Source organism: Ylistrum balloti, unplaced genomic scaffold (genome assembly GCF_031769215.1).
Source record: "Ylistrum balloti isolate Yb309-2 unplaced genomic scaffold, AGI_CSIRO_Ybal_v1 Utg369612, whole genome shotgun sequence".
Lineage (NCBI taxonomy): Eukaryota > Metazoa > Mollusca > Bivalvia > Pectinida > Pectinidae > Ylistrum > Ylistrum balloti.
Genome location: NW_026781887.1, coordinates 297,930 through 314,936, shown reverse-complemented (window position 1 = coordinate 314,936; position 17,007 = coordinate 297,930). Strand labels below are relative to the sequence as shown.

At 34.9% G+C, this 17,007-nt stretch overlaps 2 protein-coding genes across 2 annotated transcripts; one reads left to right on the top strand and one right to left on the bottom strand.

The window, feature by feature from the left end:
* The first annotated feature begins 64 nt into the window (after nucleotides 1–64).
* On the top strand, nucleotides 65–11,119 carry LOC132547149 (uncharacterized). Its single transcript, XM_060210907.1, has 13 exons — nucleotides 65–195; nucleotides 2,316–2,421; nucleotides 3,771–3,869; nucleotides 4,186–4,332; nucleotides 4,583–4,710; nucleotides 4,925–5,033; nucleotides 5,189–5,463; nucleotides 6,229–6,358; nucleotides 7,136–7,289; nucleotides 7,704–7,833; nucleotides 8,522–8,614; nucleotides 8,937–9,084; nucleotides 10,653–11,119. Exons 1-13 carry the CDS (start codon nucleotides 65–67, stop codon nucleotides 10,851–10,853), a joined length of 1,851 nt encoding a protein of 616 aa, XP_060066890.1. The 3' UTR covers nucleotides 10,854–11,119.
* Nucleotides 11,120–12,252: 1,133 nt separating this feature from the next.
* On the bottom strand, nucleotides 12,253–16,524 carry LOC132547106 (uncharacterized). The gene is made up of 3 exons (XM_060210864.1): nucleotides 16,430–16,524; nucleotides 14,390–14,485; nucleotides 12,253–12,893 (listed from the first exon to the last, which is right to left on the bottom strand). Exons 1-3 carry the CDS (start codon nucleotides 16,490–16,492, stop codon nucleotides 12,711–12,713), a joined length of 342 nt encoding a protein of 113 aa, XP_060066847.1. The 5' UTR covers nucleotides 16,493–16,524; the 3' UTR covers nucleotides 12,253–12,710.
* Between the last annotated feature and the right edge of the window lie 483 nt (nucleotides 16,525–17,007).

Sequence of the window (17,007 nt, the reverse complement as noted above, 5' to 3'; positions counted from 1 at the left end):
CTAGGTTTTACCGTCCCGGTAGCTCGCCATTTCAGTTCGTAATACTATGTAGTTTGTGTAAAGTATGACTGACTCGGTCCTTCCGGGTGTTATCTGGTCCATGATAGGGACCTTAATAGCAGCTGTTCTGTTCTGGTATTTCTACAAGAGGATCACAAGGAAAGTCCCCCTTATTAAAGAGGGCAACTTGAAGAGGTGAGTACCGGTCATTATCAGATACCTATATAACATATGTAAGCCTGTCCGTATTTAGCAAGTCTATGACTGAACATTTGAGCGAGTGTTACGTGCACTTGAGAAGGTTAGTCTATATGTGCACATAAAGTCTGCTTTAACTGGTCCGATTCAATACAAAATTAATCATATTGTCATTTGAATCCGTGTGTATGCAGACAACGCGGACGCGGAGCCAATATAGCAACATTTCACAACCAATAGTGGTACAACCAAACCGTGACAAGAAATGTACATGTATAAAACGTACACTCTCTTTAGCGGCGCAGTGTTTTAGCAAAGTCCCAAGTATTATTAGTAAACGAGCTTGGCATCCGCTCATTGTGGACAACCGACAATTGATATACAAGATACATCCTAGTGACAGCTGCACATTTAGTGATGCAGGTGCGCACAACGTTTTTCGTGCACGCAAATGTATATCTACGTAATTTTGAATCGCAAAAGAGTAAATATTGAACTTTAACACCGTCCTTACAAAATAAAGTCAGATGTCATGAGGAATACAATGTATAACTTATATATTAAAACAAAATGTGACCTATACCTCAGGCGGTCCCTAGACAAAGGCAAATCAAGTGTCTCAGGTACCAGGTATTGGTATACCGAATTACCATACGAATCTGTTCCAAGTTTCACGGTGTGGTCAACTGGCCACATAATATGATCAGGTACACAGTAAGTCATATCGGGGTGATTTGAATAGTCCTTTCATACTGAAACTCACTTCTCTTATTTAACACACACGTATATCATTATGACTTACATTAATCTGTTTGATCGAAAAGTTATGCAACGGTTTTGCTTTTCTTACGTAAATGTGCGGTTAAATTCTTGGGCTTTTCTATAAGGTATTTAACCACTGAACGTCGGTCATATTGCATTTATTGTCAATATGAATGCAATATAGGTGGTAGATACATAGAATGACCGACGTTCAATGGTTATATTTTCATTTAGGATATTATTCAAAACATTATTGCACATTTTTTTCTTCATTGTAATTCTAAATTTTTTCCTCGTTGTATCTTTAAGAACTAAGAAAAGCTTCGAGAAAATTGTAATCAGCAAAATGATAGAATGCATGTTATCTGACGCGACGTGCAAAGCGTTGATGTAACGCCGGTCAATATGGCGCCAAACGACGTCACGGTATTGTCCTGTGGTCCAAACTGTATGTACACTTATGTGAATACAATCCAGATTAATGGGGGGGGGGGGGCATCATGCAAAATTTAAACATATAAATGTATCAAGCGTTCCACCATATACAGCTAACACAGGCATTATATACGTTGATATCAACACAAAAGTACAGTACACAAACAAACAAATACAGAAAAACCTGTGATCACCAAGGTCAAAACATATCCTCAGCGTCACAGCATGTCACTAAAAAGAACGACCACCTTATGTCATATTATGTTCACATTATGTCATCACCAAGGTTAACACATATTATTAAGGTCACAGCGTGTCATTATCAAGGTCAAAGCACGCAGCGTCAACAATAGAATAGGATAGAAATCATTAATAGCATTTCCACAGGGAAATTTATCATCTATAAAGTAAATTTCATGTCAGATCGGTAGTGTATAGATATTTATTTACAGATATTTATTCACAGATCGGTGGTCTACAGATATTTATTCACAGATCGGTGGTGTACAGATATTTGTGTACAGATCGGTGGTGAACAGATATTTATTCACAGATCGGTGATGTACAGATATTTATTCACAGATATTTGTGTACATATATTTATTTATAGATCGGTGGTGTACAGATATTTATTCACAGGTCGGTGGTGTACAGATATTTCTGTACAGATATTTATTTACAGATCGCTTTTTGAGACCAGAGTTTTTCATGATTCGGAAGTACACTGTAGTGTCACGCTTTTAATATTTCTAATACCGAGATGCCCATTAACAGTCAGAAGCGAAAACAAGACGAAGAACTTGTTTTATTGAAATAGAAACTGATTTTTACCTCTCTTGATCTACGTGCAGATTTTTACAAATGAAACACTTCAAAAGCACTATAACGATAGATTACAGATAAAACCTATCTTTCAGCAGCAGGTTTGAGTTGGTGGATGGCGTAAGTCTATTTGACAATGATCACAGTGAATGCGCACGCCGTGTCAGAATCGCTCTCCTGGAGAAAAACATACCCTTCACCAAGGTAATGTGACTCAGCAAATATTTTTACATAAACTTCTAGATATTTGAAAGTTTTTTTTTATACATTTTTGATATACCTATATTATTATGTAATATTAAGAAATACAATGTACAAATATACAATTTTCAAAACGATTCTTTTAGATAATGCTTTATCCGCTATGGTTAGTGTTTTGGTGTAATAGTTAACGTTAAAAACGTTAAACTTAATTTTAAAAAACTTATCCGATGGAAGGAGGGGGGAGGAGGAGGAGGAGGAGGAGGAGGAGGGAAAACGTTCAAGATTGCGATTGAAACCTCTCGACTACAAAAAACAAAATGAATACATAAATAGACAGAATTAAAAATGCCGTGTATGTTTATGATATCAAATTCAATTTCTTTACTGTTGTTTATGATACACAGAGGATGAACATTAAACCGCCCCTGTGATCTCTCATTTGACGCCGAACTATCAGGTTTTGCCTCCTGGTTATTCTAAATCCCATTATAGGGTATAATGTTCGTACCACGCTATATTGAAACCGTCAAAGCTGTGAATGAAATGCAAACCTGATACCGTATAAGTCCGAGTACCATATACACACGTTGCAGTAGTTAGCAAATATAAAATAAAGTTTCCTCCTTTAACACCATCCCACCTTTCTCTAGCACTCATCTGATATGGAAAGCTGTTTATGCCTATTGCATCTGAAATTAGAAAGTGTCTTAGAGGATATATCGTTTTTTCTTCCTCCAGCTAGACTTCTGGATTAAAAAATATCAAACTTCAATCTAATACATCAGAAAAAAACTAGTAGAAATCTTAACTATTTCTATTTCTTTGGTAAAACAACATTTTCTGTAATGTTATGGACTGGCCTGAAAAGCAATGTCGATTGAAACAACAAAACAGTTAAACTGTTTCTGTTGCTTCCAATAACGACTGGTTTCATAGGTTTTCGGAGAGTCGTAACTATTTTGTGAACGATAAAGTGTCTCTGTTGATATCTAAGCATACCGATGTTGTATAAATTCTATATGAAATATAGAAAGGTACTTTGACTCGGCTCTATTAAACTGCACTGGGCTTAACAACTGTCAGTCAGATATAAAGAAGTATCACTTTTAATTGTTAGTGGAATATATTTAAACAGAACTACATTTTTACATTTAAAGATAAAATATTTCATAAATATTGAAACCTCCTATAGATATTGCACTGAACACTACAGGTCTACTCTATCCACGCAAGCTCGGGTTATGAACATTGTTACCCAGACGCATCGTCATGCATATATCTCCTCTGTTCTATATATCGGAATCATACACATGTGTCAACTCTTGTTTTCTGAACACTGTGTTGTTTAGGTAAATGTTGACCTGGCTATTGGAGAGCAGTATACCGAAGACTACCTTGCTATAAACCCAAATGGGAAGGTTCCAGCAATATGTATTCGGAACGTTCAGGTGAGGAGACCGGTCAATTCTGCAGAAAAAAGTTAATTTATCATCAACTGTGATCGATAAGAGCCTGCAGAATCCAGCTGAAGACAGACCCTCTTTATGAATTACCCAGGGCTTTGTTTACACTAAATTATATATAGATATATGATAAGACAACTACCGCTTTTTTCCAAACTTTTTCAATATGCTGTAGGTATTTGTCCAGTGTTATTTTTATGAGTTTTATGAAAGTACTTCTTTTTGCCACTTAGTTAACACAATATATTTAGATGATCACAAATACACGTGTGAATGATACTGAATATTGTGTTATATTAAGGGTGTACCAGACTGTATTTTGTTCGAGTCGAACGTCATCATTGAATACTTGGACAAGGTATTCCCGGGGACGAGTCTGTTCCCAGATGATCCGTGGCAATGTACCTGTGTAAAGATGTGGCAGGAATGGGAAGAACAAATGGTGCAGGTAAACCATCCTGGACACGTGATAATTATTTCACGCACGTGTTACCTATGAATAATCTTACCTTACCTAGGAGTGCTAACTCACTTACTTAGTGTTGATGTTCTAACCCACGTGTCAACAATCTCAGCAATATGTAAAGTATTTCAAACACTTCTTAACTTTGTCGCCCAAGCTTCTAAACTATTTCACACACACTGGATTATGTAAAACTGTCGCTTAATGTATTATTTTCAATAACCAATTACTTCAGGACTTCATGGCCTTATACTACCAGAATATGTTTGGTTTCCTCACAAGACTACAGTTTGGGTCGATGAAGGCATTGGAAACGTCCCTAAACAACGCCATCTCCAAGAGCACGAAAGCAATATATATGAGGTACAAGCGAGGAACTTTTTCTTGATTTATGCAGAAGATATTTGAATGTGACGTCAAAATGCATTACTTATTGGTCAGTAACACAGTGTCATGTAAATGTCTGTACGAAATTGTTTCGTTAATCTCAACATTAAATTGATATCGTGTTCAAATCTGACGATCCAATCAGAATTATTACATATCATTTCCAAGAGAGGTTTTCGTCATGTTTTAGGTCATTTGAAGGCACGTATAAGACTGTCGCAGAACTGGAACAACATGGATTCGCCTGTTATAAAATGCTGTTTATGTTGGAAAAAGAGCTGGGTGGTAGACAGTTTCTGGTAAGACATAATATTTGTAACGTTGATCTTTAAGAATTTTTATCAATACTTAAATGTTAATATTTTCATTAATAGACTGTTTATATGTCTTGTAATAGCTTTACTCCATCTTCCAGACTGAAATCATTGCTAAGACCTCTCTAATGTTTTTACAGGTTGGCAATTCCTTAACGGCGGCTGATCTCGCCGTGTTTCCACGAGTAAGCATGTTTCCGAAAATCGGTCTTCCTATTCCAGAGGACATCTTTCCAAACGTAACTAAATACTTAAAGGATCTTGGGGCGAGAAAGTCATTTGCCATGAGTGAGGACGTGAATACACAACGGTTAGGTTACTTCGTCACATCTTTTGAGCGTGTGTTGGTGTGGATAAGTAACGTCAGGAGTGGTAGAACGTGCTCCCGGGTGAATGGAAGGACCGCTCTCTCGAGGTGAGGTTGTAGGGGTGTGGTGTATGGGTGTATATTTTCTTGTTTTATTAGTCTTTTATATTAGATGTTGTATTAATAATACTTGGTACCTGTAAGGTTTGCCAGGACTTTATCGATGACAGCAATGAAACATTCACCGATAAAACATGACTTTCAGATGTGTTAAATACTGATTTAATTTTATTGCATTTGAAAAGCTATGACATCATCTATAGAATCATTTGTCTTTTGTACCAACGTGTAGTGATTAGGGGACTCAAAGCTTGATCTTGTTCTCTCATCTGGCATTATATTTATAAAGATGTTAATAATATTGTCATTGCTTAATGTGTTATTTGTTTTCGTCAATGTAAAACACGACATGTAATATGTATACTGTAATACACCATATGTAATTTGTACAATGTAATACACGACATGTAATATGTATACTGTAATACACGATATGTAATTTGTACAATGTAATACACGATGTGTAATTTGTACAATGTAAAACACGATATGTAATTTGTACAATGTAATACACGATATGTAATTTGTACAATGTAAAACACGACTTGTAATATGTATACTGTAATACACTATATGTAATATGTACAATGTAATACACCATATGTAATATGTACAATGTAATACACGACAGCGTAAGATGTACAATGTTATACACGACATGTAATATGTACAATGTAATTCTGTGTCACACCTGTGCGGTACGAAAACATTACATTAATATGGTATCGTGATCTATATATTATTATACCACAGAGCATCAGTATTGTACAAAGATGTGTCGGAATACGATGAAGTATTAGACGAATCAATCAATGGTAGAACATTGACAGAAGTTTCCTTGTCGGCTGAGACCTGGCAGTGTACTCTACTGATGATGGAGAAGGTATTTATATCAACCTCAGTAATTGGTTAATTCTTCAAATAACAAGCCGCGTCTTACTTAAAGGCTTGGGAATGATGTTGATATATCCAGTCAACACATACTTTTAATGTTTCGCTGTACATATATCTCAAAATCGTAGAATCCATCCACATAAATACCTTATTCAAATGACAGTTACGTCATCCACATAAAATACAAATGTACATATAATTCGTTTTTATAAACATACCTCGCTCACATTATCTATCTTATTTCCGGAACATGTACTTCATCCACAATACACATATTATTATGGAAATAACATGAAAGCTCGTCCACTATACATACAAGGTATATCTCGTTAACATAGCACAATTTTTATAGAAATTACACCTTACATTAAATTATGATGCATAATGCCTTTTTAAGAAAACTTTACATGAATACCTTGGAACAAATCCAAGAATAAGATCAGATGTTTATAAAAGGTACGCGTTTTATACAAGCAAGTTAAAGGAATGTGATATTCTCAAAATAACTTTGTATAAAACGTACGGATGATATATTGGGATCCGTCCGTCCGTCCGCGGAAGTCTTCCGGATTACAGACTGAAAACCTTCCAGCCATAGTACACAATGTCTAGTGCTATAGTTTCGCCTTTTGCTATTGGCAGGATTTCATTTTTTGTATTTCTATGTTATATTGAATTCAAGACCCGGCCGAATTTTTGTACCATCATCTCGTCTTGGTGAAAAATGCCATGTTTTACGACTTCTTGGTATTTGTTTTCTTTTCAGGAGATGTCATTTCGGTTGGCACATGGTGACGTAATGGACTTGATAGGACGTTCAAGTGGCTGTGGAAGGCTTCAGTGTCTCAAAGAGGGCGAAGGAACAGTGTTCGGACAATTGTCCACTCTCGAGTATATCGACCGGACGGGTTCAGGACAAAGTAGGAAAATCATATTGGACATCCGTGACTTGTTGGATTAATTCAGTTATCAAAGAACATATATTTCATAGTGTACTTACGAAATGAAATTTCAGGCAGATTTTAATCGCCTATATGTAATAACAGTGATGTTATGATATAATAGTGGCTGAAAAAACTACCGCGTGTTGGCATCTCTTTTGTAATTAGATTGTATAACATAACATATAATTCGAGACAGAAGAGAAAGCGAAGCATTCGAGGTTTTAAAATTCTCCACATATTGTATTTTGTTTGTTTTAATTTGACGGGAACTGTATGATTTTATAGTGATATTAAAAGTATTCTGTAGATTTCGATCACTGAACTTATTCAAGTTTTCTACAATTAAGCATATCTTCTATCAGATTTAAATGACATAATTTTATCATACAGATTTTCTTCCGAACGATCCTTTGAAGAAGGCGGACGTTCAGTGTTGGCAGGCATGGGAAAAATCGTTGTACACATCTGATATATCACCCCTCATCGAAAACAAAATTCTGTCTCAGCTGTTGGTGACAAGGTATGTGAATCCTATCAAACAATAGAGAGTAATGGCCATCATCTCAAACCACTATATACTATGTCCTGTTGCGAGTGCTATAGTATATAAGACATATTGGGTGGTCGGGTGTTGCAGTGGTAACGCACTAGCTTTTCACCAAGCCGTCCGGGGTTCGATTCCGAAATGGACGTGAAAAGGTATGTGGTCACCTGCCCGACCATGGGGGTTTTCCCCGGGTACTCCGGTTTCCTCCCAAAGTAAGACTCTTCGTGCGCTTCCATCCGGAACAACAAGAGTTATTAACTTAAGTTGGAAAATCTTTCTTCACAATTGTTGCAAAATAAATAAACTTTACTATTATATATAGGACAGAGACTTTCTAGATATTAACCTCATGTAACAGTTCTTCCCAACACTATACTACAAGAAAATTGTTTTGCAATGTGCAGTCTCTAAATTTTCTTTTAGAATGATACATTTGTTAATATGAATTTAATTAATTAATATACAACATACGTGCGCTATTGTGCATTCGTTTATATGCGCTGTATATGTAACTGTTTTTATCTGATCTACAAAATAACAGTATCATCGACAACTTAAGTATCTTTATTTTTGCGATCATAGAAATTCAAGAAACACGAAAAAAGAGATATGGAAACGTCAAAAAGATGAGACATTACATTTGATGTTTTTGCTTTGTTAGGTACCAGGATAATATTGATTCGTTAATGCAGCTGGAGTTTTCTCCCAATCACGCCGACAGATTTCCAGTTATTGTCAAGTACTTCATATTAGGGTAAGTGTGCATACATAGTGTTGTTCTATCACTAAACGAGGCTTAATGATATGATAAAAGAAAGTCTGTATTTTTAATACGCGTATAATTGCCATATGACTTAATGATATGCCATTGTCTTTATAATGATTTCTGAATCTCTGTGTGACTTCCCCTCCAACACATTTGAAAAAAAAAAGAAAAAAATGTACAGTCACTTGCACATGTCGTTAGTACATATTACTTAGTACATATGTACTCGTTGTATCTGCCCACTCTCACATTCATTACTATTACAGACATCTTGTAACTTAATGTTGTATCAAAATTTACTGTCTGTCAGAATGAAAAATTCGGATCGTCACGTGACGGATATGTTGACCAAATATAGTTCGGAAGGGATCCCGTCTCAAGAGGAACAGCAGAAATCATGCGAGGGCCACCGGGAGAACATACTGGAACGATTGGATTATCTAGAGAGTACACTAAGGGTTTGTATAGTTTATCATACTGTAAACGTAGTTGATTTAGTGCAATAAGATTTTACCGCCTTATGAATTTGTACATCCATGCTAATTGCAGTATAAAACATACAGAAACTGCATTGAGTGCAGTAATATTTTAGGGCAGTACTTCTGGCTCGACAGGCTGCTGTTTAAAACAAGATTGCCGGTAACATGTACACGTTAACAATAGTTTTACTTTGGTCCTCCGATTGTTATACAACACATGTGATAATGTGCTCGATATACACCGGTCTTTAAATAGTTAGTTGTAGCTTTGATTGTTTCTCAGCGATACATAAGTTACCTAAATCCAATTTCAATATATATATCATATAGATACCATTATATGGTAGGCTGTTCAGGTCGCCTGGTGTCCGTGGCCGGTCCTTTAACAGTTCTTTGTTCTCGCTATATTCGGGAATACATGATGGAGCTTTCTCACATTCACGTGAAATCTCTCTTCGGTTGTTCCCTTTTAATTTTTGAACAAGTTGGAAAAACAAAATAGTTGAATCATGGCCATCTTTGATTTTGACAATGAAGGTTTGTCGTACATCTAGCTATCTATCGATATGTGGGCTCCAGTTACTGCCTTTTGCTGTTTTAATTCTTGGGCTGAAGAAAAATGGCCGACAGGCGATTATCTTGGATTTCATAGTGAAAGATTATTTTCGCCATTTCCTTTGATCAATTTTCAAGATATCCTAAGAACAGATAAAAGTCATACAATATGATGAGAGCCAAGATCCCTGGTTTTTATATTGTGCATTGTCCGTCATGGTGCGCCGTTTGCTGTTCAACACCTTTGCGGGTTTCAACCAAATTTGGCCTGAAACTTTGACAATACATGTACGTTGCTTCAAAACGCTACTCTTCCTTAATGCTTGAAAGGATTTAATTCAATTTTTGTCTGAAACATCACAAGGGGTTGGCAAATAATTCTATAATTCATAAAGTTGACTCAACAAGGGACTTGGGATTTCGTTTCAAAACGATACTCCTTCTTAAGGTCTCGGTAGATTTCAACCAAATGTGGTCTGAAACATTGTTGTAGGTGGGTCATCATTTCAGAAAATTGACTTGATCCCTTGGGACCTGGGAGTGGGGCCCCAAATGGGAAAATTTATCCAATGGTTTTTGCTTCTTCCTTAATGCTTGAAAGGATTTATGTAAAATGTGGTCTGAAATATCATCGTAGGAGTTCATCAGATTTGTCAAACTATCATCTGCAATTCTGTGGTTTGTCCATCCATGCATCGATTGTCAGATGACCGTTAAGGGTCATGGCCACCTTGTTATTATTGTTATTATTTTAGGATTTGGTTACTATGTTTTATTAGATGTCGACGCAGGGTCAGCAGACGTGTAATTCCGTTCATCAATTTCATAATAATGCTTGAATTTTGAATTGGAACCACTAACTACCATTTATAGTGTTGTGTCCAATAGGAGAGCTCTGAGTATGCATAGTATGGGTAGCAATAGAAACGCTGTCAAATGTTTGACATTATGCATTAACAACCTGTATGTACTTATTTTCATGTTGGTTTCAGACACGCGTGTACCTGGTTGGGGATGAGGTGACGCTGGCAGATATGTGTGTGTTCTGTAGACTTCAACAGCTGACTTTCCTAGACATAGACATTTTACCTGGCAGATATCCGTCCGTCTCTAAATGGATAGCAAAATTGACAGAAAGGCCGGGCTTTTTCGCCATTGCTGCTTCTGCCAAATTACCTCTTCAGCTGAAATAAGATCAGTTCAAACCTTTGTTATATATCGGGGACTGGAGTAACCGCCCTGTACCATGCTAATGATGTGCTTACTTGATAAATGATCCTATATCAAAATACATTATATTGCTTTGCCAGCTAAATGAGGTGCTACTTATATTCAAGTTGTGTTCACAAGAAAACATAAAATGTGAAGAAAATTGTTACATAAGCTGCCCTACCAATGTAACGACTCTCAGACTGGGTAAATGAATGAGTGTATGTGATAATGGATCAAAGAAAATATGTCGAAGAAAATCATTTTATATATCTAATTGTGCATGTGCTGGTAATTCTTGAGATTTTGTTTGTACGATATGAAGCTGAACGTGATTGTAGCTTGTTGTTTGTCTTATTCTTGTTTGAGAACGTGACATTACGTACTTGGATTGATCAATATGTATATGGTGCGTATCGTCAATGAAGCAGCAGACACTTACCTTTACATTCTGTTGTTCATAACTATCTCCTGTTTCATCGAATTTGATTTTTAGAATGCTCCATATATTTTCTTTGTCGTTTCTGAACAGTCTAGATAACACACAATTGTACTGATTTATATAGATGACTCAATCACAAACACACACAACTCACAAAAAATGTCTACATTTAACAGCTGTACTTATGAACTTTGTGCTAATTTAAAAGACCTTCAATTAAAGCGTTATTACTTTGTTGTGAACTAATCCCAACAAATCATCAAATGTGTAAAATCATTGTCAGAATGTCGTAAACATTCAATAACTCGCAGATCATCGTGTTACAACTTTCTTCAGTACTTAGCTTATGGCTTGTATATATAGTCATGTAAAGATTCCTACACCATGATATGATATTAAAAATTAGAAATTAACCTGGCGAGATAAGCATCTCTTACAGATCAGCTGACATTCTATTGGCCGTCACAAGCATGTGAGTAAATGTGTAAATAATGATCTTTGCTCGACATTCCAAACACTTGAACCTAATCCTGTGAACTTGATCCCATTGTTTAGCAGAAATGGCAAGGAAAACTTACAGAAAATAAGTAAAATACAAAATGGAAATACCCCATCACTTTTGATTGTGTTAAGGCTACTAGAAAATGTGGTTGTCAATCGAGTCATTGTGAACTTTTGTGCACATCAAAATAAGTCATAATAACAGTTAACAGAAGGCTCTGAGAGCCAGCCGTGACACCGATGCGGCACTGGAAAACATCTGTCAATGAAGACAATATGCAGGCATTCTTATCTCTTTATCTAACAACCTTACAGAAAGATTAATCAGAGCACTGTTGCTTGTATCTTACAAAATTTGTTGAAACATGTAATGGATTATGTAATTATAAACTAGCAGTTTAGTGTTTTTCTTCCTGATTATTATCTTATCTCTATCCAATGGTGGATGAAGTGTATCATTATTTTCTTATCTCTATCCAATGGTGGATGAAGTGTATCATTATGTTGGCTAGTGTGTTGAATTAGCACTACTACAAGACTGACCAAAGAACAGACAATAACGACAAATGCTATTTGAAAGCAGATCACTATAACTGGTGTAACCTCTACATTCATTTATTGTTTGTGAATCAAACAATAATATATACACAAAACAAAATTTGATGAAGACAAAATAAATACATATTTTATACTCTGATGAACATTAAGTGCACATGCAGTAGAAATGATACATAATGCCTCTTCTGGAGTGATTTGTATACTATGTATATTACTTAGTGTACTCCGTTCAATCCCATTACTCAATACTAAATTAGGGGATTAAGAAGTACAATCTATGTCTTCTAACAGTTACTTGAATGGTAAAAAAGTCAAATGTATATGAAATAAAATGATTGTGTCAGCTCTGCGGAGTTGTCTGCTCTTTGACTTCATTTGCTTCATTTTGTTTTGCTTTTTCCATTTGTTCTAATGCTGCCTTTTCAGCTGCCTTCATTCTCTCCTGGTAGTTCTGTGCAAATGTTGGCATCAGTCTCTGGTTGTAGGATACATATCTGTCAGTGCAGTTTTCTACACAACTTTTCTGTAACAAGAGAAATGGAACAACATTTAAACATATGATACCATAAGAATGGGAAAAATAACTAAAAAACATTTGGTTATGTGCTTTCTAAAAGCTTCTCTTGGAACAACAAAACAGAAATGTATTATATTATATGATGATAAGTGAATCTACTCCAACTACTGCGGTTCTGATGGTTTTAATTGTTGCTGATTACAAAATTTAATATTACATTACCTTTCACAAAGATGTATGACAAATTGTTTCATCACCTGAAGATCTCGATACAAATGAAATACCTATTTGGCGTTCTGCAGCCACTATGTGATAAGATAATTTTTTGCAGGAAGACACCTTCACGTTCTTTTGAGATGAAAATGTGCTGTGACAATTTGTGGACTGTCAGTCAGTTGCTTGATAAAGGAAGTACGGTACATGTAGACATATTAAGAAAAACCTCACAAAATGCAGTTTTCAATGACTGTTTACATTAAAAATATTTTCTGAAAATAGAATTTAATTAGTTAGACCTGAAATACTAGGTTAGTATAAAAACATTAAATCTATTATTAGGTTAAATTTTAACAAGTTAAACCCGATGTTGTTAAGCTGGAATTTGACAGGTTAAAACCTGACATTATTAAACTAGTATGTAACTAGTTAAACCTGATATTATTAAGCTATTATGTAACCACTTAAACCTGATATTATTTGACTAGTACTTAACCAATATGGTTAAAGTTAGTATTATTTTTCGAGTATTTACCTAGTTAAACCTTGTATTATTAGATTAGTGTTTAACTAGTTAAACCTGATATCATAATTCAAGTATTTAACTAGTTAAAGTTTATACTGTTAGTCTAGTATGTAACCAGTTAAATCAAATATTATTAAACTAGTGCATAACTAGTTAAACCTGAAATGATAATTCTAGTATATAATTAGTTAACCCTGATATTATTAGATCAGTATTTAACTAGTTAAACCTGATATTATAAGACTAAGTATTTAACTAGTTAACATGATATAATTAGATTAGTATTCAACTAGTTAAACCTGCTATTATTAGACTAGTATTTAACTTATTAAACCTGATATTATAAGACTAACTATTTAACTTGTTTAACCTGATATCATTAGACTAGTATTTAACTAGTTAAACCTGATATTATTAGAATAAAATTTAACAAGTTAAATATAATTTCACTACAATTATGGTAACTTACAAGTAATTAGTTAATGATCAGTAAAACTTTAAACAGTACCGTATGATGCAGTTAAAAACCTGTCAAACACTTATATTTCACACATGATTTAAATGAATGATACCGAGACTGATACCAATTGTATGGTGCTACATGTATGAGACTGATATCAATTGTATGGTGCTACATGTATGAGACTGATATCAACTGTACTGTAATGTGTATGAGATGGATATCTACTGTACTGAGCTACTTGTATGAGACATATTGTAATAGCCAACACATTGTACATTACATTAATGACAGAATTACCTCCTGTGGTGATAGTCTATTGTCATGTTGTAGAACTGCACAGCTCCAAAAGCACCTCTCTGTCAAGTTGTTATACAACATCATGTATTCTCTCATCTGTAAGTAAGTTAATTTATAAGCATTAAAGGGCTGGCAGCTCATAGGTTTCACTTTATTGACAAATTTCCTATTGTACATGAATCTTGTATTAGGCTTAACTGTGTTACTTCCATTCCTTATATTTTCCTTGCATTGTATAGCATGTCTGTTGATAGCATTGCTATTCTGGAAAAAAGCTTTAAGCATCACACTTTGAAGTGAAATTGATAAACCTCTGGCATATACAGATACTCATTTATAATTTGATAATAGGATTCAGTTTTCGATTATAGTTTGTAGCTGAAAAGAGAAAATCAATTTCAAAAAACACAGAAGTGGAAATAATACTGTAGGCCTTCTATCTATTGCATTTAAAGGGTAAGAAAGAGCAAATGTTTTTATTTGATGTGATATTTATCTTCAGCTACATTAAAGATTTCTGTTATCACCAGTGTGCAATCTTTTCATATTCTCTATGCTTTATATAAATCACTTTACAGCATTGGCTACCAAGTTTGCACAAATATTCATACATGTTCATGTATTTTCCAACCAACATAAAAGTTGTCAAAGTTAATAATATTGTAACCAAGTAGGCTGAGGTTGGCATGGAAAACAGTGTCATCTTCTCTGACTATTGGAAAAATTAATTGCCCCCTCCCTTAGTTCATGCACATCATATAAATATACATTTAATGACATTTGTATCAGAGAGACTTGAAACTTGTTACAGCTACAATCCAGCGTACTTCAACCTATTCGGATATATAATGCATCATACAACATTTTGGCGGACAATTTGTACTATTCAGCAAATATAACACTCTATAAACAAGGGATCTTGGTGCTCATCATTAGTTCTTTATGAGTTTGATCTCTTCCCTTAAGTAGGGGTTTAAGGAATTCAACATATTAAATATGAGAATGATCCATCCTGTACCACTAAAGAAATTGTGACAATAAGCTTTAACTGTCAAAACCAAAGATGGCCTCCTATCAGCCATTTTGTTTTTCCAATCTGTCCACAATGAAGAATATGCATGGATCATGGGGAATCTACATATGAAATTTCAGATATATCAATTTAGAAATTCTCTATACTTAACCATAAATGGTCACTGGCCTGCCAATTTATTATCTGGCCTTATTGTGCTGACTGCAATTTATTTCCCAAACACTGCTTTACACTGTCCTGAAATCTAGGCATAAAGAATAATTATAGGTTTCAAGTGGCTTGTCATAAGAATATTCACAAAACTATGATAATCTACAGGTTGGGAAAATCCTGAGGATGGGCTTAGAGCCTAATGTGTCCACTCTTTTTTTTCCTCTGAACTTGGATACACATGACTATAGTTAAGTCTTCAATTTTTTCAGAAATAACTGGTCAAAATAACTTATTCTCTTTCTCGGGCTGAAATATTTATCTGATTTGCTACATTTGTGAACGAAGATTTCGAAAATATTGGGTCTACTTTTACACAAAGTGATACAGCTTCCTCTTTGATATTGATATATAAAACCAAACCACAAATCAATCTTGCCATTTATAACAATGAAACATTTTCTCGAAAAAACTTATGGTGGGGGGAGGGGGGTTTAGTGCATTCACTTACATCTGTACATGATAATAAATCATATGTATTATCGACTATCATTTAGAATCTAATTTGGTCTTGGGTCAAAAACACAAGATTTCTCTCTCTCTCTCTCTCTCTTTACATAATATAAAAATGGTGAAAGCTTTATAGATTGTATGCGAGTGTCGCTTTATATATGTTATGCCAGGACTGTGCAATATCTGGTAGCAGATTCTTCTTGAGATTATGTGCTATGTTAAGTCCGTGCAGGGACGAATGGTATGATAAAGAGGAAAGACATATTTACATTTATAGACATGCGAAGTTCAAATAAATGTACATTTGATAGATTCATTAACAAAAGAACATAATAAACCATTACATTTTGCATACTCAGGGCCATTGCCTCTTGCTGGGCCATTGCCATTTGTTGTTTATGGGACATGTCTCTGTTAGTTGTTCAACTTCATCACTAAACCTGGCCGTGTTAATCAATATCATCAATTATATATACGATAATGCCTTGACTTCAAAACACATTGAAGACTACGATATCATTTTTAGTTGAAACTAAATTTAAAAGCCAATCGGATGGCGGAATCTTAAATCCGGACACAGATGTGAAGTTTTCGAAAAAAAAAAGCAAACAAACAAATACCAACATGACAATATAATAATAATCCAAACTTAAATTCAGTGAAAGTCAGGCAAAATATGCGACTCCTGAAAAAGGACAAGGATATTAAGACATGAACAACCGCCATGTATAACTTGGTCAATCCAGAGACGTATATAACACACGTATATATTATATATGTCTCTGATCTAACTAAGTAATGACATGTCAGGAACCATTATGCAAACTAGCGAGCATCAAACACATCTAGCTTCACATCGCAGAGAGCGATAGTGAGTGTAACCCCTGGAGTATCGAGGATGGTTTAAGGGGTGCAGAGAGTA

Excerpts from the sequence above, each read along its gene's own strand:
- LOC132547149 (XM_060210907.1), top strand. The coding sequence starts at position 65 with ATGACTGACTCGGTCCTTCCGGGTGTTATCTGGTCCATGATAGGGACC. Across the intron at positions 196-2,315 it reads AAAGAGGGCAACTTGAAGAG|CAGGTTTGAGTTGGTGGATG; the intron begins GTGAGTACCGGT and ends ATCTTTCAGCAG. Across the intron at positions 3,870-4,185 it reads TATGTATTCGGAACGTTCAG|GGTGTACCAGACTGTATTTT; the intron begins GTGAGGAGACCG and ends TGTTATATTAAG.
- LOC132547106 (XM_060210864.1), bottom strand. The coding sequence starts at position 16,492 with ATGTCCCATAAACAACAAATGGCAATGGCCCAGCAAGAGGCAATGGCC. Across the intron at positions 14,486-16,429 it reads TGGCCCTGAGTATGCAAAAT|ATGAGAGAATACATGATGTT; the intron begins GTAATGGTTTAT and ends ACTTACTTACAG. Across the intron at positions 12,894-14,389 it reads ATAGACTATCACCACAGGAG|AAAAGTTGTGTAGAAAACTG; the intron begins GTAATTCTGTCA and ends CTCTTGTTACAG.